Here is a 22220-nt window from a genome sequence, read left to right as displayed (position 1 = left end):
TGTGATGAGTGTGATTGAGTGTGTGAGTGTGATCATTGTCAATATATCCTCATATCCCCTCCTTTTCCTGAACAAATATGTCACCCTTCTAAACTCGAGTCGACCGCGAGTAATCGGTTTCCTATATTATTAACATTAGAATTAAGGAAAAATGTATATATACTAGTAACAATACAGTAAGGAGTTCGGCTCCTTTAAACCTATGTAACTGAGCCTGTAAAAAATAAACGATTTAAATAAAAAAAAAAGGAGGCTATTGTGAAGAGGTTATTGTGATGAAAGGCGAAGCAAAACACTACTAATTACATTTGTTTCGATTTTAGACTGGAAATAAAGTGAATAACTTATTTTCAAAGTGGTGTTATATTTATTTCCACCTCAAAATAACGAAATAAACCAACACTTTATGCATAGCCCTTTAATTCAATTGCTCAACCGGAACCAAATGATAGGTAATCGTTCTAAGATTCTAAAAATACAATAACAAAATATCTTTGATCGAGAACTTTGCAAAAAAAGCACTATAACAGGGATGGCGTTATATATATTTCCACCAGTGTAGAGGTGATCAAACATTGGACTTCCTCCGAGCCAGCCGAAATAGCCTTGTGCCGGAGATAATATTCAATTTAAATTGATGAAGAACCATTTTTCGATTAAAGACGATTTCATGGTAATTAAACCGATTTATAAGTGCTTCATTTCAATTTGGAGTTCCGTGTCTCTATGAAAAAACACTTAAATTTCATGCAAAATAATAGACTTCTCTATCCACAAGCTTTTATTGCAGTAATAAGAGGGCAGGATTCCTAGTTCTTGGTGTCTTCGTAATACCTAAATGTTGACAAACTGTAACACATGTTTTGAAAATAATCCAATGATTATGTTGTATCTAAAAGTGCCAAATAATTTCATTCGAAGTCATTGTTTCTTATTTTGATAATTGTGTAGCCACGGCTGAAAGCGTAATACAATTCCAATTTGATCTACCGCATATCAAATACCAACATTTCACATGCATCTCGAAACGTAATCGGAACACTCGTCGGCGTTCAATAATTATCGGACACGAGAAAGTTTATAATTGGTAATTTTCTACTAAACAACATTATCGCGTCGTTTGAAATATCCCAAATCTTTTCCCTTCCCAATGAACGCTACCAACGAATCCAGCGCCTCTTCCGCGTTGGGGATGATTTGCTCAGAAGGTAATACCAGGGACAGACATACAGCTGTACTTGCGTTGTACGTGTACAGCGTTGTGCAGGTACCATCGTACCATGACAGACATACTTTGGTTGTACATTGTACCGTATGTCAAACTGGCAATCAGATATTTTTCCAATTTCCACCACATATTTCAATGAAAATGGTTTTTATTTAGTGTCTTAACTATCAAACACAACAAACAAGTTTCCAATCTGAGTTATTAACTTAAGAGAAAGTCAATGAAAAGAACGTTTATCAAGTGATTTGATTCTGCTTGTCCATGCTACCCACCACTAACCGTCTATGGCGCTGCGCACAGTACAACTGTAGCCATGTACAGCGGTAAAACAGGTCGGTACAGGTACAGCGATTGTACCGAGTTGCTTGCATGGTTCTAGCGCTGTACATGGTGACAGACATACAATTTTCGAAGTACAGCGCAAGTACAGCTGTATGTCTGTCATAAGTATAACATAAATCCATCGCTTCCTTTATCCTTCCTTTAACTCGTAGGTGACGGCAACCGGAACTCCGTGCACTCCGTGCACCCAGTCTGGGGATGATCCGGATGCTATATCTGTTGAACAGTCTTCCGAAAAACACTTACACATGTTCACGCGATGTGAAAATTCCATGCTTTTGTTTGAATTTGAACATGATTCTCGCTAGTGTTGAGTGTCTATCCCCAACACGAACAATGATACACAAACATAGACATGTGAAAACAAACACGATGTTTATAATTCAAGAACATCATGTACAAACATATCACACGATGTCGCAGTATTCATTGCTTTCGTTTCGTTTCTTTTCATACACGGAAAGAAATTATTCATCCCAAAACATTTCTTCGTAGAATACTTTTTCACAGAAACGAACTTGAAATTTAGTTCGCATTTCAAAAATTGCACGAACTAAGAGGCTATAAGTTCATGCACCAAAATATATATTTTTATTAAGGCTCATATGGCGTCAGCCTAACAGGCCGGGAGTTCAATATTTTGACAATGTTTGCTTACAACTATGTTAGTAATATGTAACCGATTACTCGCGGTTGGCTCGAGGTTAGTATTACAAGTGTTCTCATAATTGGGATGTTGCAGTCTTCAGTGCTCTGTACATGTGCCCGACATGGGATACTTCCTATTGGGATGCAGCTGACCGTTAATCAGCAACGACCCCCTAGTCTGCACCCCATATATAGCGTGGTGCGTCTTTTTCGACTCGTGGAATCCAGGATAGAATGATCACTAGCCGGCGCAATCATCAGTTCATGTAGAGTTGTCATGAGCGGTACAACCTTTGGCTCTTGTTGAATCATCAGTGGACTGCACAACCTTCGGCCCGTGTATCTGTAAAGAGTGTGTGTATGTATTGCCGCGACTAAGTAAAAGTTTATAGATCGTTCATGCACATTTTGCAAGTCTGATTAAATAATCCTTGGTTTCGTTCAAAGAAAACATTCTCTGAAAAGAAAGAAGCTTTCTTTTTTTTTTTGCGTGCATGTTGGCAATTAAAGTCTGGGGAGCCGACTGCATAGCGGGCGACGTCGTACAAATGCTGACCAAAAAAATAAATACCCAAAAATTAGTTTTAGATGCAACCTTCAGCGGCACACAGCAGAACCAGCAGAGAAATTTCAGCGGCTAAAACACACCATTAATTTCTCGATGTTATCACAAACTGAATGAAGAAAAAAACTAAAAGCTACACTTACACTGCACTACATATGCTATGTGTGCATGCGATTGCATCATCCTTTCTTCTCCTCTTCTCCGCTCGTTTTATAGCTCGGGTCGCGATCGTCGCGAACTAGCAGTATTGGCCATTTGTATTCAAAGATCCAGCCAAAATTGTTGCTCCCGTGGTCGAGTGGTTAGCGTCACGCCTAACATGTCACTGCTGAATAATTCAATTTTAGTACTTGTTCAAATAGCTTATAATAGCGAATATTACATGAATTCAAAATATAAATTTATGCGTGCACTAAATAATGATATCAAATGTGAAAAACTCTCATATCAATCGATGTTTATTTTGTTCAGAACAGAAAAAGAGGTTTATTCTATTTGCCCAATATTTTTGATGAAGCACCCATTGTCATGAAAGGAAAGCATTTTTTCCATGTTAACATACCAACACACCACGCGTTGAGTGGTGGTGGTGTGGTGTCCGATTCGCTTCTTCTACTCTACGCACTGCCGGTGCTTGGGGTGAAAATGCAAGAGAAACTGTACACCATGTTCGAACATCATGTGAAACATTGGGATTAAACATCGTATGTCCAAACATACCACGAATACAAACATGTCACATTTTCTAACATAGGTACGAAAAAATCATGTTTGTACTCAAACACAAAACTGTGAACAGCAGCGTGGACGTGTTTATTCCGGACGCAGTGTTTTTTGTGAAACATGGAAGACTGCTGTTGAACATGGGAAACAAATTAAGTCAATTCGAGAAACGCAACAATTTCAAACATTATTCCTACAAAGCAGATCTGATGTGGTTCCATATTGACAACGTTCCGTAACGGCGCGATAGTGCCACAGCAGCCGCCACAGCCATATCCATCCAGTCGCAATAGTTGTCGGACTTTTCGGCGTTCGCATACCCAAATGGTAACAACAGGTGCTGTCCGTACGAGTGGAATGAGAGGTAGAAATCGATCTTTGTTTTGTACTTCAAAAAGTAATTCATAATATTTTGAGTTTCAATTTCGGACGCAGGCTCTGGACCGGCAAATGTGACACTACAAGGATTACTACTTGATCCAGCCTCTGATATTTTAAAATTTGATTATTAGCTTCACAGAGAAAAGTGAAATGTAATCATATTTACCCATCCAGTGTCCTGGGAAGTTACGATTCATATCCACTCCATAGCACAACAAGTTGTGTGGATAGCGATTCTTTCTCCACAAGCAATCTACTTCTCTGGAGTAATTCAATCCATCTGGATTCACCACCGGTAATATGTACCAATCATAACTATCCGTTTTTTACTGCCGGATCAGTCAATGTCAAAAATTGATTGAGAATCCATGTGACAGTGGCAGATGTAATCCACTCTCGAACATGGATGTTGGATTCTAGAAAAATGCCCGGATTTCCCGATTTTTTAGACAGTTTAACAGCTTTCATCTCACGACCGCTGAGGGGTCTCCGTAGCCACAATGGTTGCGCGTTCGCTTAGTAAGCGATCGATCGTGAGTTCAAAACTCAGGGCCCTCATTGACCATCTTTGTGTTGTTACAGAATAGCTACGTCCACGCAACAATCATCAGCGATGGAGATCGATCCACGGTCGAAATAAGATCGATTCATCCATACAACTGCTCTGCTCTGCAAGACACATCGGGCTGCTGTTCTATAAATAACTCAACAATGATCAATCAACTGTCTCCGCTGTCCGGTCTAACTGGATAATGGAAGAACAGATAGAAAACTCTTACGCCTAAATGGCTATTGTGTGAATGTACCATATGTAATGGTATAGAAGGAATACTGGCGAATGGCAACTGTGTTTTTGCGTTCGATGCTATCCTCATCCTCTCCATATGGCGTGGGTGGCCAGGTCGTTGGGTCGTGCTGCGGAAATAACCCTTCCACGATAATTTTTAATTTTTCGGGACACATTTCGGAAGGTGTCGTTGGGCCCCTGAGCTTCGCCATCACCATTCGGTAAGCATTGCCCCATGGATTGACGTCCATGTCCCGACATAACTCCCTGAAGCAATTAGATTTGCTCCGCTTAATCGCCCGTTTAAGAGTGGATCTAGCCTCTCTGAATTCCACTCTCCGCTCTTCTCTGGTGTCTATACTTGACCGTTGGAAACGTCTTCTGGCGCTAAGGCAGTTGGCCCGAAGCACGCCAAGTGCCTCGCTCCACCAATAGGCTGGAGGTCGCTTATACCTGGGTTCCCTTTTTCTTGGCATTGTTATATCACATGCTGTTGCTAGCGTTTCCGTCAGTTCATCCGCGTTCATGTTCAAGACGTCGCTTTCCACGCGTAGTGCTTCGATGAAAAGGTTCTTGTCAAATGTTTTTGTCTTCCACCTGCGCGGGCATGTCCTATTTATCCGTACTGCCACGGAGTTTCGTTGGCCAATGGTATAACGGATGGCTTGATGATCACTGTGGGTGTATCCTTCACATACCCTCCACCTCATTTTCGTCATTAACGAAGGACTGCAGAAAGTCAAGTCGATGATGGACTCTCGACCCTCTCGGCGGAAGGTACTAGTGGTGCCCTCGTTGCACAGGGTAACATCCAACTTGGCTAGAGCTTCTAGTAAACTAGTCCCTCTCGCGTTGGTGCATCTGCTTCCCCACTCTACTGCCCAAGCATTGAAATCCCCTCCTATAACGACTGGTTTTCGTTCGGCGAGCTCCTCGGTGAGGACATCCAGCATATAGTGGAACTGGTCCATCGTCCATCTGGGAGGTGCGTAGCAACTGCAGATAAAAATTCCGTTGATCTTTGTGATCACGAAACCCTCGCGAGACCTCGAAACTACCTCCTGAATGGGATATCGGCCCATGACCTGGATGGCGGCCATTCCTACTTTATCCGTCACCCAATTACCGTTACCGGGGGGAACGCGATACGGCTCCGCGATAATTGCGACATCACATTTTGTTTCTGTCGTTGACTGCTACAACAGTTGCTGTGCGATGTCACAATGGTTGAGATTAATTTGGGTTATCTCCATCACTGTTGGCTTGCCCTCGCCTGTTTGTACACAGGGCAATTAAAACCTCCCGTCATATGGTCATTACTGTCCTCTTTTTCGCAGAGCATACACCTTGGTTTTCCCTTGCAGTCGCTGGCAAAGTGTCCCTCTATTCCGCATTTCCTGCACAGTTTGGATCTATCTGGCCCCACTTCATCAAACTTCATTGTTCTCATTTCAGTTTGGTAGATATATATATATATATATATATATATATATATATATATATATATATATATATATATATATAAATGGATTTCTGTCTGTCTGTCTGTCTGTCTGATTCTTATGGACTCGGAAACTACTGAACCGATCAACATGAAAATTGGTATGTGGGGGTTTTTGGGGCCGGGAAAGGTTTTCGTTTGAGACCCCTCCCCCTCTCTAATGGGGGCTGCCATACAAATGAAACACAAATTTCTGCATCACTCGAGAATTAATCAAGCAAATGAAACCAAATTAGGCATCTGAAGGTTTAAGGGTGCAATAAATGTTTCTATGGCGGTTAGACTCTCCGCCCCCTCTCTAAGGGGGGGGCTACCATACAAATGAAACACAAATTTCTGCATTACTCGAGAATTAATCAAGCGAATGAAACCAAATTAGGCATCTGAAGGTTTAAGGGTGCAATAAATATTTCTATGGTGGTTAGACTCTCCACCCCCCCCCTCTGAGGGGGGGGCTGCCATACAAATGAAACACAAATTTCTGCATTACTCGAGAATTGTTCAAGTAAGTGAAACCAAATTAGGCATCTGGAGGTTTTAGGGAGCAATAAATGTTTCTATGGTGGTTAGACTCTCCGTCTCTAAGGGGGGCTGCCATACAAATGAAACACAAATTTCTGCACTACTCGAGAATTATTCAAGCAAATGAAACCAAATCAGGCATCTGAAGGCTTAAGGGTGCAATAAATATTTCTATGGTGGTTAGACTCTCCACCCCTAAGCCCCTAAGGGGGGGGGGGGGTGTCTGCCATACAAATGAAACCAAATTAGGCATCTGGAGGTTTTAGGGAGCAATAAATGTTTCTGTGGTGGTTAGACTCTCCGCCCCCCTCTCTAAGGGGGGGGCAGCCATACAAATGAAACACAAATTTCTGCATTACTCGAGAATTATTCAAGCAAATGAAACCAAATTAGGAATCTGAAGGTTTAAGGGTGCAATAATTGTTTCTACGGTGGTTAAAATCTCCGCCCCGCTCTCTTAGGGTAGGCTGCCATACAAGTGAAACACAAATTTATGCATTACTCGAGAATTATTGAAGCAAATAAAACCAAATTAGGCATCTGCAGGTTTAAGGGTGCAAAAAATGTTTCTATGGTGGTTAGACACTCCTCCCTTCTCTCTGTGGGGGGGGGCTGCCATACAAATGAAGCATACATTTCTGCATAATTCAAGAACTAATCAAGCAAACTGAACCACATTTGGCATGTGGAGGTTCTAGGAAGCAAGAAACACTTCTAAAGTGGTTCAACACTCCTCCTACCTTTCTGAAGAGAGGAGGGAGGTCTACCATAGAAATGAAACAGTTTTGTTAGAAATACTAGGAATTTTGAAGTGAAAGGTAAATTCAACGGGGTCAATTAGAAGATCAATCAATGAACAGTTATGCGATTGGACCCATGAGCTTGCTCATAGTAAGAAAACGTGGATATTTGAAGGTATGGATAACAAAACACGAATTTTGGGCGAGACGAAGTTTGCCGGGTCAGCTAGTTTAATTATATTTTTGTACCGGAATTGTCCACCAGCTCGCGTCGCTCGGCCTTGTCCGCAGCTGCGTTCTAGTTTTGATATTTGGTTGACTGGCACAACCTTCAGTACATATTATTTTTTGTATTTCACTGGCACAACCTTCAGCCCGTTGAATTGATGTTCCTGGTACAACCTTCAGTTGTTGTCAAAGTGGCGAACTTCTGGAGAAAACCGTCCTAATGACTCAGATTCTCGTCGCTGATTGACCCCTGTTGGGTCAGGTACATTGAATGCATGACGGCCTCCGGAAATGCTCATTGGCGCGAGAGGAGTAACTGGCGTTACTTATGGTGAATATCACCTCATATTGACACACAAAATAAAGTTTGTGTCGATGTCACACTCTAGGTGGTCGTACACTGTTCATCCGGATGTCAAATATTTGAAACTTTTTGCCAGAGAATGTTTGGGTTGAAATTTATACGAACACTATTTTGTTTGCCACTCTTCAATTATCAACAGTGGCAAACAATACCAAACATCGAATATGGAGAAAATTTAACTGAATTATTAGACTGGGGAAAAAGTTATCCATTATTTTTGGGTGAAATTCAAACCTATTTTTAATATGCGTCGGAATGTCCGATTTGGGTCAAATATGCACCGTTTTGATGCAGAATGTGTTGCCATTCTAAAGGTAGCTTCATAATGTCTCTATCATAGAGGTCTTGGTCCTTACTGGCGAAAAGCTATAGCAGTAAATTTTTACAATCTTCGCTTGATCGCATTTTCTTATCACTCTGGAAATTTTGCAATGCGAGAAAAAGATGGTAATCGCTTGGTGCAGGTCCGGACTATATGGTGGATGCATTAAAATATCCCAATCAAGCTCTCGGAATGGTGTGCCCTTGCGTTGTCCTGAAGGAACAAAACTCCTTTTCTGTTGTCCAATTCTGGACGTTTCTGGTCAATAGCTAGCTTCGAACGGCCAATTTGTTCACAGTAAAGATCTTAATTTAGTGTATTGCATTTTTTTTTTAAATAAGTTAAAAAATTTGAAAATAAATTTCAATTGCACGTAGTTTATTGTTGTAGTTTCGGCACTAAAAACACCTTTCACAATTTAAGCAGCCAATTTTCGCATTTATAAAAGAAAAAATGTAAAATGTACCATTTTTTGAAATGTCACCTTTACAACGTGCCTAAACTTGAAATAGTATGATTGATATTACGCGAGATATTGATTACTAAAGCCAGCCAACGAGAAAATAATGGATAACTTTTTCTCCAACCTAATATTTAAAGTAACCTAACCATGTACCGAAAGGTTTGACCAAGAGATCGAAAACACATTTTAGGCATCCTGTTGGCGAGTCTACGCCAACGCGCCTTCACTGTAGCTCCTTTTCGACCAGCACATAAGAACCCAGTATCGACAGTCGAGTCTAGCACAATTATCCCACAAACAATAGCGTTATAAACAATATTTGTCACTCTTTATTCTAAGTATTCTATAAGTCATAGAAAACACAAAATCTCAAAGAAAGAGCAAGGAAACCTCGTGAATTAAATCTAAAATTGGACCAAATTGTTCAAGCTAGTTCAAAACGTAACTACATTTAAGTTTAAAATTAATTTATAAAACTAATACACTGAATTAGTCTATTTGTTTCCACAGTGAATTCATATATATATAATTAAAATCATAATTATTGTTTAACGTAACCTATATTGAACTTAACTCTATATAAAAGGTAAAACTTAAATTATTATTTACTTAGTCATGCCTTAATCTATAGTACGGATAAATATTCATGCCTTAATATTATAGTACGGACAGATAGTACGGTTAGAGCAACATTGATTATCGTTCAACTTACTCGAAACTCCTAAATCCTGAATTGGAAGAGAATACATAACCCACAAAAAAAGGGACTAAACGTAAGTCGGAAAGCTTGTAATTTATAATATAATTTGTAAACAAATGTAATACCATTTTCAGGAAAATAATAATTCCTCGCAGAACATAAAACCTTAGTTTTCGGTTGTTTGAATGTGGTATTATTATTTTGGAACACCCCGATCCGTGGATCTGTTGGCAATCTCCAACTATTTATTATTTTCGTTTACATACGAATAATTCATCAACTAGATCATGTCGAGTAGAGGTTTACGTTCGAAAAAAACCAATGATGTAGCGGAGAGTGAAACTGGTGGTCAAGATGGTACGCAAAAGGTGGTTACGGAGGATTCAGAAACACCCATTCCCAGAAGATCATGTCAGATATGTCATGGGGAAAATACAAACTGTGATGTATGCCAAAAATGGCATCACTACCAATGTGTTGGGGTAACACAGGTATCTGAAAAACAACCCTGGAGTTGCGCCAAATGCAAAGCTGCAACCGGTGTCCAGGATACGTGTTCAAATACCATCAAACCTCCTGTGCTGCTTGGTAGTCAAAGTCAAAAGCAACCAGAAGCCGTTCCTGGAACTTCCTCTGCATCCCTCGTTCAACAAAAAGGCACTCAACAATCACAGGTCGTGAATTCAATCGGAAACAAATCAGCAAATGAGACCATTCCGAACATAACATCACTTCCACTGAAACAGTCAGCAAACCCTGTATTAAGTAAAACGATATCAAATGCAAAAGAGACGTTGCCAAGGAAACCTGCATCGAACGCGTCAGGAGTGTCCAACCGATCGACACAAACACTCTTAAAACTAAAGTTGCGAAAGCTAGAGGAGGAACGTGAATTGGAACGTCGACGAACTGCAGATGAGGCAGCCAAGGATAAAGAGTTCCTGGAGAAGAAGTACAAGATACTAGAAGAAATGGCTAGTGAAGGTGGTTCGAATGACGGCGATGCTATGAGCCGCGTGGAGGAGTGGATGGATGAAACGGTGAATCAAAACGGAAACCAACCAGGTAATCCGCCCCCTCTTGGCTGCACGAGCTGCAACCGTTCTCAAATCAATACACAACGAATCAACTGCGCTCCGCTACCACAAACCACGTGCGAGGTACCGAATCAGACTCTCGTTCCCGTTCCTCAACAGCAGAATAACTACCGTCCAGTGTATGATGATGATGACGTAGAACAGTGTCCGCTAACCCGGAAACAGCTGGCAGCGCGTCAAGCAATCTCAAAGGAGCTACCCACGTTTTCCGGTAACCCAGAGGAGTGGCCTCTATTCTTGTCATCCTTCAACAGCACGACAGCGATTTGTGGATTTTCGGATGCAGAAAACATCATTCGGTTGCAAAAATGTTTGAGAGGGCGAGCATACGAAGCGGTTAAAAGTCGTCTGATGCACCCGGCAAATGTGGTTGGCGTAATAACGACTCTAAAAATGTTATTTGGACAGCCGGAAGCCATCGTACACACACTAATCGCGAAGATCAACTCACTACCCGCGTTGAGGGAAGATAAGCTGGAGACCCTTGTAAATTTCGCTGTCAGCGTGGACAACTTTTGTGCTACGGTGGACGCCTGCGGATTAGAAGAGCACCTCTACAACGTATCGTTGATGCATCAATTGGTCAGTAAACTGCCTTCTTCCATAAAACTGAATTGGGCCCAGTACAGACAAACGCTGCCGGCAGTTAACTTGGCTTCTTTTAGCCACTGGCTTTATTCCCTAGCAGAGGCTACTAGCGCTATAACTATTCCGAATGATATTGGAGACATAAGAACAACGCGGAGCGAAAACCGTGGAAATAAAAAAGGTAACACTTTCGTGAACTCTCACTCCGAGGACGTCTCTCCGGAAACATACTCCCAGAAATCATCCTTTGTGAGGACAGCAAGCGAAGGCTGCATGATATGTAAAGGGATGTGCAAATCCATTTGTAAATGCAAACGGTTCCTAGAAATGTCGCGTGACTCACGTTGGGCAGTTGTGAGAGAATACGGACTCTGTCGTAGATGCCTGCGACGACACTATGGGGGATGTCAAGCAAGATTATGCGGTAAGAATGGTTGTCAGTTTAAACACCATGAATTATTGCATAACGACGAGAAAAAACCACCGAACGCTGAAGTCGTAGAAGCGATTACTCCTCAATCAAGTTCGAGTTCAAACCATCAGGGATGTCATACTCATCAAGTGAAGTCTAGCAGAACTCTATTCCGTTATTTGCCAGTACGTCTACATGGGAAGCACGGCTCCATATGTACCTTCGCCTTCCTAGATGACGGGTCAAGTTTGACACTAGTGGACAGTGATTTGGCAGATGAGCTGAGACTTGAAGGGGAAGTAAAACCCCTCTGTCTGCACTGGACAGGCGGCACACAGCGCCAAGAAGAAACCTCACGAGTCGTTAGTTTTGAAGTTGCTGGAATACGAGACGAATCCCATAAATTCAGCCTAACTGGAGTAAGGACGGTCAACGAATTATTACTTCCACCACAAACGTTGAACATAGAGGAATTATCTCGCCTGTATCCACACCTCCGAAACCTTCCCATCCTCTCCTACGAAGCTGTGCGACCAAGAATCCTAATTGGGATGAAGGATCAACACCTCACTCTCGTCCTCAAGAGTCGAGAAGGAGGACCAAATCAACCGCTTGCAGTGAAGACCCGCTTAGGCTGGACAGTGTGTGGGGGCGCCAATGAAAATGATACACCCAACCTAGTACATTCGATTTTTCACATTTGTCCGTGTGAAAACCGTTCAGACGATGACCTTCATCAGGCGATGAAGAGGTATTTCTCTTTAGACAGTTTAGGTGTAGTTAAATCGGGAACATCTCTACTCTCCAGAGACGAACAACGAGCACAATCTCTTCTTCAATCTCTTACAAAATTCACGGGAACACGTTTCGAGACCGGACTACTCTGGCGCTACGACGAAGTCCGTCTTCCAGATAGTCGAGCGATGGCAATGCGTCGGTTTCAATGCCTCGAGAAACGCTTGATGAGAGATGCTTCGCTTGCAGCAGTCTTGCAACAGAAAATTTCTGATTATCTACGCAAAGGCTATATCCGAAAGCTATCAGAGGAGGAACTTATACGCCCAAACCGTCGCACCTGGTATCTTCCTGTGTTCCCAGTAAAGAACCCTAATAAGCCAGGGAAAATTCGCATCGTGTGGGATGCTGCAGCCACTGCTTTCGGAAAGTCACTAAATTCATTTCTTCTGACGGGGCCTGACCAGCTTGCATCGTTGTTCTCTATTCTCATCCAGTTCCGTGAGCGTGCGATTGGACTAACGGGTGATCTGCGAGAGATGTTCCATCAAGTCTCGATACGGAACGAAGACCAACTTTGTCAACTCTTTTTCTGGAGAGATGAGGATGGTCAGCTGTCAACCTATGTGATGCGTGTTATGACTTTTGGTGCTTGTTGCTCGCCAAGCAGTGCACAATATGCGAAGAATATGAATGCAGAGCGGTTCAGATACCAGTACCCGACAGCAGCAAACGTTATTCAAAAGCGTCACTACGTGGATGATATGCTAGTTAGCGTCGATACGGAAGGAGAGGCAATACAACTGGCAAAGCAGGTTACGTTCGTACACGCGCAAGGCGGTTTTGAGATCAGAAACTGGATCAGTAATTCTCAACGGGTACTGAGAGCCCTGGATGAGAATAGTACGAAGGAGAAGAACCTTGACCTCGCTCCGGAATTGGCCACGGAGAAGGTGTTGGGGATGTGGTGGTGTACCGCGTCTGATGTCTTCTCATATAAAGTTGGATGGAACCGATACGAGCGCCCCCTCCTGGAGGGTCAACGTTGCCCGACAAAGCGGGAAATGCTACGAATCCTTATGTCTATGTTCGATCCCTTGGGGTTAATTGCACAATTCCTGATGTACCTGAAGATCCTCATGCAGGAAGTCTGGCGGTCCGGAGCTGATTGGGACGATGAAATTAACGGAGTACTCTTCTCCAAGTGGCAGACGTGGCTTCAGATCCTCCCACAAATCGAAACGCTCAAGATTCCTCGTTGCTATCGCAGTCGAATTCCAGCAGATTTTTCCGACGTGCAGCTCCATACGTTTGTAGACGCGAGTGAGGATGGAATGGCTGCAGCTTGCTATCTTCGTTACTCCCATGGCGATACCATCGAATGCACGTTAGTCGCTGCCAAAACCAGAGTTTCTCCGTTGAAATTCCACTCGATTCCTAGATTGGAACTTCAAGCAGCGGTGTTGGGTGTTCGATTGGCTTCCACAGTAAAAGAATCCTTATCTGTGAACATCACTCGGCGAATTTTTTGGTCAGATTCACGAGATGTGATCTGCTGGGTCAATTCGGATCATCGGCGTTTTACACCATTTGTAGCCCACCGAGTTAGCGAAATTTTGGACTCCACAGAACCAGCAGATTGGCGCTGGGTTCCTACCAAGCAAAATGTCGCGGACGATGGCACTAAGTGGGTGAAACTACCAGACATGTCTGCAGAAGCTCGTTGGTACACAGGACCACATTTCCTGATGTGCACTGAGAAGTATTGGCCGCAACAACCAACCGTGACTAGGACAACAGAGACCGAACTACGCCCGTATTTGTTGATGCATGTCCAGAAAACTGAGCCGCTTCTCTGCTTCAGTGACTTCAGTAGCTGGAGAAAGATGGTGAACACAATTGCATACGTTCTTCGGTTTTCCAACAATATCATTAAGAGGATGAAAAGGCAGGCAGTTACGAATGGCCATCCTTCAATGGAAGAGCTGACCGCCTCTGAATCCCATTTGATCCGGCAAGCACAAGAGGACGCCTACCCCGACGAATACACCCTTCTCCACCAGTCTGGTGGAGCCACGCTTCCGAAAACTAGCGCTTTGTAAAAGCTCACCCCTTGGATCGACAAACACGGAATCATGCGGATACGAGGTCGTATTTCTGCCTGTGAGTTCGCGACCGAAGATGCCAAGAATCCGATCATTCTACCCCGTAACCACCACGTTACCAGTCTCATTGTTGCACACTATCACCAAAAATACCACCATCAGAATCACGAGACTGTAATTAACGAGATACGGCAACGTTACTCCATTTCTCGACTTCGAAGTACCTACTTACGGGTACGCAACAGTTGTCAACGATGTAAGAATAACCGGGCAATTCCGCAGCCCCCTATCATGGCAGATCTCCCACATACCAGGTTGAACGCATTCGCTCGACCGTTCACCCATGTAGGCGTGGACTACTTCGGTCCTATTACAGTCGTAATAGGCAGGCGATCGGAAAAGCGATGGGGGATGCTCGTAACCTGCATGACAATACGAGCCATCCATATTGAGATCGTCCATTCGCTGAGCACTAATTCGTGCATCATCGCGCTGCGCAACTTTATCTCGCGTCGGGGTACGCCCCGAACGATCTATAGTGATCGCGGTACCAACTTTGTCGGAGCATGTCGTGAGATGCAGAAGGCAGAAGCTTCGGTCAACATAGAAGAGATGATGAAGGCGTTCGTTTCATCGGAAACCAAATGGGTCTTCCTCCCACCTCTATCTCCACACATGGGCGGCTGCTGGGAGAGATTGATTGGAACAGTCAAACGAAACATGACGGCTATTTTGTCAACGCAAAAACTGACGGACGAAGTACTGCGAAATGTTTTGGCCGAAATTGAAAACGTAGTGAATTCTCGACCACTTACTCATGTTCCGATCGATGACGATTCCGGCCCAGCCTTGACTCCAAACCATTTCCTCCTTGGATCATCCGATGGTACCAAACCTTTGTGCACTCTAGAAGATAGTGGTGCCGCATTACGGCAGTGTTGGCGTGCATCGCAGATACTCGCGAATAGATTTTGGAAACGTTGGCTGAGTTCGTATTTACCTGAGATAACCCGCAGAACTAAGTGGTTTATCAACACGAAGGCGATTGGAATCGACGACATGGTATTCATTGCTGATCCTAAAAATCCCCGGAATTGTTGGCCCAGGGGGAAGGTCATCGGAATCTGTCCTGGAAGAGATGGACAACCTCGATCAGCAACTGTGAAAACAGGGAACGGTGTCTACGAGCGACCAGTTGCTAAACTGGCTGTGCTAGATGTACGGCGCGATGATTAGTAAGTCGACCTGGAGATCAACGTACCTGGGGGGAGTGTTGGCGAGTCTACGCCAACGCGCCTTCACTGTAGCTCCTTTTCGACCAGCACATAAGAACCCAGTATCGACAGTCGAGTCTAGCACAATTATCCCACAAACAATAGCGTTATAAACAATATTTGTCACTCTTTATTCTAAGTATTCTATAAGTCATAGAAAACACAAAATCTCAAAGAAAGAGCAAGGAAACCTCGTGAATTAAATCTAAAATTGGACCAAATTGTTCAAGCTAGTTCAAAACGTAACTACATTTAAGTTTAAAATTAATTTATAAAACTAATACACTGAATTAGTCTATTTGTTTCCACAGTGAATTCATATATATATAATTAAAATCATAATTATTGTTTAACGTAACCTATATTGAACTTAACTCTATATAAAAGGTAAAACTTAAATTATTATTTACTTAGTCATGCCTTAATCTATAGTACGGATAAATATTCATGCCTTAATATTATAGTACGGACAGATAGTACGGTTAGAGCAACATTGATTATCGTTCAACTTACTCGAAACTCCTAAATCCTGAATTGGAAGAGAATACATAACCCACAAAAAAGGGACTAAACGTAAGTCGGAAAGCTTGTAATTTATAATATAATTTGTAAACAAATGTAATACCATTTTCAGGAAAATAATAATTCCTCGCAGAACATAAAACCTTAGTTTTCGGTTGTTTGAATGTGGTATTATTATTTTGGAACACCCCGATCCGTGGATCTGTTAGCAATCTCCAACACATCCAATAACTGAATATTTGTTTATCGTGTTTTCATCAGTACACGATGATCAAATTTTATCTGTCAAAACGAGTCAAATATTTGGCTTCGGTCAAACAGTGTATGAGCACCCTTTATGTTCTGAACAAAATAAGCATCAATTGTGAAGAGTACTCCACAATTTATTAAATTACTAGCTGACCCGGCAAACTTCGTCCCGTCCAAAAGTTGTTTTTTGTTATCAATACCTTCAAACATTCACGTTTTCTTACTAAGCGCAAGTTCATGAGTCCAATCGCGGAACTGTTCATTGATTGATCTTCTCATCGACCCCGTTGAATTTACCTTTTACTATAAAATTCCTAGTACTTCTAAAAACAAAAACTCATCATTATAATATCAGATTATTTTCAGGCACAATTCTCGTTCAAGATTTTTCAACCACTTGCAAATAACATGTTTTTCCGTTACATGGAATAAATGTTTGATACAGAAAATATGATAGAATAAAGACAAACTTCCCCTCCCCTCTTCTCCCCTTAGAGATGGGGAGAAGTTTCTATTCACCATATAAACGTGTCTTGTCCCCTCAAACCTTCACATGCCAAATTTGATTCATTTGCTTAATTAGTTAGTTTTAGAGAGGGGGAGGAGTGTCGAACCACCATAGAAACATTTATTGCATCCTAAAACCTCCACATGCCAAATTTGGTTTCGTTTGCTTGATTAGTTCTCGAGTTATGCAGAAATTTATGTTTCATTTGTGTGGAAGCCCCCCCATAGAGAGGGGGAGGAGTGTCGAACCACCATAGAAACGTTTATCGATCCCTAAAACCTCTATATGCTAAAAGTTGAATTCCATTTGTTCGATTAGTTCTCGAGTTGTTCAGCAACATTCCCTCCCCCTCTTTAGAGAGGAGAAAGGAGTGTCAAACCACCATAAAAACATTTATTGCTCCCTAAAATCTCCACATGCCAAATTTCGGTTTATTTACTTGATTAGTTATCGAGTAATGCAGGAATTTGTGTTTCATTTGCATGGCATTTGCATTCATTTGCATGGCAGTGAAGTGTCTAGCCACCGTGAAAACATTGATTGCGCCCTAAAGCCTTCTTTTTTTAAATTTGGTTTCGTATGCTTGATTAATTCTCGAGTAATGCACAAATTTGTCTTTCATTTGTATGGCAGCAGCATGCTTCCGTCCAACCGACTCTTCCACTTTTTTCTGTACGAATTACACTCTCAATCAGAGATGCCAACCTTCCTGATTTTTCAGGATTTCCCAGACTTTTTAGCACACTCCCTGCTATCCTGACGAATACTCAATTTTGCCTGATTTTTCAGAAATGATCCTGATTTCTCCTGATTTTACTTTATCGGAATGTGAAAATATAGTAGGATCACTGTCAAAGTTTTCCTAGTTGGAAATGAAAACTGTCATAATAGCACTCCGGTCTGCCCATGTATAAAACTTACATTAAATTGGTTTTTCCTGATCAAAGGCTGTACCTAACTTTTTTAACAATATGTATGATTGTTGTAAATCAACTGAATAAATTTTTCCAGAGTGAACATTCCAAATTATTTTCACTACGCACAAATGTGTCGAGGCTTTTCAAAACAGTTTGTTGTTGGTTTGTTTGTTGTTTATTTGGGATGCTTTACATCAAGGAAACTGGTGCATTCGTATTCAAAACAGTGCTAGATAATTTCATGAAACCAGAATATCTGACGATTTTAAGAACTAATAACGATATTAAGTTTAAGGAACAAAATTACCCTATATGATGTGTATGTACGAGTAGCCGCAAATTTATTGATGGCGTAATATTACAACGTTTCACATTGTAATATTATTCAAGAGAAACATTTTTGATTCAAAGTCAAAATAATGAGATTTTTTATCAAATTTATATCAAATGTCATATTTCATATATATTCAGTTTCGATGTTGAAACTATAGTAAATATATCTATAATCGAATCAAATGACACCAAAATTAGAAACATTCACCTATTTATCGATTGGTAATTTGATTTCCTAATTTGGTGTGTGAAAATTCTTTTCGAAGTATGGACGAAGTATAGCTGAATATTTTTCTGCAACTCACTGTATTGATGTTGAAAGTTTTTAGGAAAAATATAAACGATCAAAAGATCTTCGCAAAATTCGCTCAATGGCAAAAGATTCAACTTTATGGTTAACATAAAAAGTATGAGAAAACAAACATGTTCTGGGAGGACAGAAATTTTAAGCTTCGTGGAAGATGGCGAAAAATTGTAGAACAAAGTAATTAGAAAGTAGAATGTACAATTAAATTGAAAATATGTAACTCTGCCTATAAAAATGATACTCATTTTTCCCAAAAATCGCCACGAACATTCCGAAAACCCCAACATAAGCTATCCTGATTTTCCCTGATTTTTATTTTCATTCTTCCTGATTTTTCAAAATTATGGTTGGCAACTCTGCGCTCAATACTTAATGCAATTGAAACCTATTCTGGGAAAACGCATACATTTTAACGAATCAAAAGTTGTTCTTTTGACTGGAAAATGTGAGCGTTATACAAAGTTTTATTATATGGTGACCTAGCATGTAATTGAATGTCGATCTAATTTACAGGCATTAAAAATACAGTACATAGCATGCGCAAGGGTCGAACACGTGTTTTGTAACATCGAGTGAATAGTTGAACAAGTTCTAGAATGATTATAAATTTGAAAAATGCACTTATTTGGACACTTTGTGCAGCTTAGTAATGCTTATTTTATCTGAATCTGAAAAACTCTTCATGCATTTTTTCTGCGTAATAAAATCCAATTATAAATTACAAGACTAAGATACAGTAATGCTCATTAGTACATTCATCATCCCGTCACCCAGATACGGGTGACACTTTCATCGTTCAAATTGAATTGAATTTTTCAAATAGATTTGATGAAATAGAATCATCAAAACCATAAAAATATGATGATTATACTATACTATTGATTAATTTATATTTGAGATGGTATGAGGTTGAGATAGTACTACAGTTGTTTACGAAACCCATATTATATGACATTGGCATGTGTTATTTTGATCAGTTTGTCTTCAAATTGAGAAAAAAAAATTGCTGAGAATCGATCATCTGGTCATCAACCAAGCAGTCGTGGCCGAGCGGTTAAGGCGTCTGACTAGAAATCAGATTCCCTCTGGGAGCGTAGGTTCGAATCCTACCGACTGCGATATCTATTTTGTACTTGAGATTTGAAATTAAAAAACATAAAACAAAATGAATGAATTTTTTGCCATTTTTGTTGCATCTCTCGATGACTTCTTCGGATTCCGTTTAAAAAGTTTTTTCGGTAGCTGCCTCTACTTTCCCGCCACTTCGAGGATTGGGGTAAGGTGACATTGGGTCGGAGTACGCACGAAAATTTAATTGTACGAAGAGAAACAAACAATTTTGTTCGATATAAGCTGATGAATTCGAACGAAGCAATGGGGAAGCAATGTAACCACACTAATACAACTCAATGTGGTTGTTTACTTTCACTATTACATACAATTCGTATGACCACTTTTCTGCATCCAGTGTCACCGCCGCCTTACTGTCGACGGTAACAAAAAACTATACGTTCGAAATTACAGTAGAACCCCAATTATCCGCGAAAAAGTCTGGCAAGGTCCCAAGAATAACAAAAATTGCGGATAACGCGATGAAGGACTAAAAATGAGATGCAAACGCGAAAGAAAAATAAATCAAAATGAAAACTATGTTTTATCAATACAGAAATCATTAACCCTCTACCGCCTAAGTTTTTTGTTCATCTAAAAACCTCCTTCACTTTTATCTCAAATTTCCGACTTTCAACATAAAATACTCCTAGCAGAAAGCTGCCAGCATAAAAACAATGTGTATGTGTGATAGATGAAAATATTCTAAAGACATTCTAGTGGGGGTGAACATTGAAAATAATGTCTGAATAATTTGAAAAGAGAATTCGCGAAGCCCGCTTGGGCTGTAGAGGGTTAAACTATCCATCTGTAAGGTCGTGTACATCAGTGTTCAGATAATGTGGAAGCCATGATCAACACAAACAACTCATAACTTAATTCAATGAAATGATGAAAAATGTTGGAATGAATAAATGGCAGTATTTTTCGTTTGTTCGTTTTTGTTCGTATTTAACTTTAGAGCGCCTGATTGTACGTTGGAAACTTGTTGGTTAATCGTTTTGAAGAGTTCTTCAAATTTGTCTATGCAAAGGCAGTTTTGCAGTCCGAAACAGTGAGGCTATTCAATTGTATTACGTCTCTTTCTAAAATTATTCATTCAAATATCTTCAAATTGAACAGATAGAATACAATTGAAGCATGTACATATGTGCTCCATTTTGGCAACTGTAACTTGTTTTGTGTTTAGTTCGATTTGCCATTTCATCATAAATGTACTAGCACCTGAACACCTGAAAATTGTGCACGTCAGGTTTTTACGAATACCTTTATTCAGTACTAGAAACCATGGGGTCTGATTGCTGCAAGAAGTGAAAATGTAACTTCCTTCGAGTCAGCAGAAGAAGCCTAATGAAGAAAGCGATGCTGTAAACGCAGGATGAATCATCTGTCCACTCTGCTCATCGACAATTCTGAAGAGGGCATATCACCGAGATGGAAAATGTAAGAATTTTTTAAGATTTTTAAATCTGTGACGTCGCAGAATTTTGTTATGTATGTTACCTTTCTTATAAGTTTCTTATAGTCCACAACATAGGAAAAGTTTTGTTATTAAAAGCATAAATAATCAGATGAAATGAACAATTTTTTTGAAAATCTATTCTAACGTTCAAAATCATAAGGGAAAAACTGAAATTTCAGTATTATTGAGGTGTTCTAATACTAGTTTCAATTCAATCGCGTCCTAGTTTTAGACGAATGAAGTGTTCAGCACCCCTAATTGTGAAAAAAAGTAAATACAATTGCTGACAAGAGATAAACTTCCATGAAGTTGCTCTGAAATCCAAACATATTAGACATTAAAATACTAATTCTGATATAAGAATGAATCAAAGAAAAAATTAAACATTTTCATTCGTGACATGTTCTGCTTTTTATTTTTTTGGAAATATGTAATTAGTTTCTATATAACGTTTTTCGTTGACATGTTCAATTGTGAACTTCCTATCTTCCTGGCTACTAATATAATCAAAGTTTAACATAACCCAATCTGTGAATCTTCCCACCATCTATTCTTCATCTCGGCATAGCACGACATACAAAACAAGACAGTTTATTCCCGCTAGTAAACAAACGATTTCAATGTAAACAATTTTCGTCAGCATTATCGAAACGCATTTGTTCGAAAAAAGCAGCTAAATATCACTTCAATTTCCAAAATAAAACGACTATTTTCGTAAAAGCATAAAACATTGAATCAAATAGTTTACTACGTTCCTGAATTGCATTCGCCTGCTCTTGTACCAGTGGCGTCCAGTGGAGATTTCGCACTCGGGTGGAAGTGTTTGGTTGCACCCCCTCCGTCATCGCTATCTGTTTGTGGTTTATGCCGTATAGTGAACTATTTGTTAAAGTAGGAGTGTTTCTGCACCACTAAAATCGTGTACCCGGAGGCAGTCCGCACCCCCAGCACTCCCCAGTCGACGCCACTGTCTTATACACTGATAAATTGCAGTGTTTGTTGACAAAACCGGTAGAACTGACATCACGTAAGTGTCATTTTCTGGAATAAATAACCTTGTATTTATGTACACCGAAACAAATAATAA

The 22220-nt window shown here is 40.6% G+C and overlaps 2 protein-coding genes, 1 non-coding gene and 1 pseudogene across 3 annotated transcripts; 3 read left to right on the top strand and 1 right to left on the bottom strand.

Moving 5' to 3' along the window:
- Positions 1 to 1098: 1098 nt before the first annotated feature.
- LOC129773345 (zinc carboxypeptidase-like) lies at positions 1099 to 9431 on the bottom strand (annotated as a pseudogene).
- A 370-nt stretch (positions 9432 to 9801) lies between these two features.
- Positions 9802 to 14448, top strand: LOC129773343 (uncharacterized). Its single transcript, XM_055776943.1, has one exon. The coding sequence runs from the start codon at positions 9802 to 9804 to the stop codon at positions 14446 to 14448; it is 4647 nt and encodes a 1548-aa protein (XP_055632918.1).
- Positions 14449 to 14481: 33 nt separating this feature from the next.
- Positions 14482 to 15687, top strand: LOC129773342 (uncharacterized). The gene has a single exon (XM_055776942.1). It carries the CDS (start codon positions 14482 to 14484, stop codon positions 15685 to 15687), a length of 1206 nt encoding a protein of 401 aa, XP_055632917.1.
- A 3910-nt stretch (positions 15688 to 19597) lies between these two features.
- Trnas-aga (transfer RNA serine (anticodon AGA)) lies at positions 19598 to 19679 on the top strand. The gene has a single exon. It is a non-coding gene; the product is annotated as a tRNA-Ser (tRNA).
- Positions 19680 to 22220: the final 2541 nt, after the last annotated feature.

Source organism: Toxorhynchites rutilus, chromosome 3 (genome assembly GCF_029784135.1).
Source record: "Toxorhynchites rutilus septentrionalis strain SRP chromosome 3, ASM2978413v1, whole genome shotgun sequence".
Taxonomy (NCBI): domain Eukaryota; kingdom Metazoa; phylum Arthropoda; class Insecta; order Diptera; family Culicidae; genus Toxorhynchites; species Toxorhynchites rutilus.
This window is presented reverse-complemented; position numbering and strand designations above follow the sequence as displayed.

What these genes read in the sequence shown, in the direction of transcription:
- LOC129773343 (XM_055776943.1), top strand. Translation starts at nt 9,802, where the DNA reads ATGTCGAGTAGAGGTTTACGTTCGAAAAAAACCAATGATGTAGCGGAG.
- LOC129773342 (XM_055776942.1), top strand. Translation starts at nt 14,482, where the DNA reads ATGCGGATACGAGGTCGTATTTCTGCCTGTGAGTTCGCGACCGAAGAT.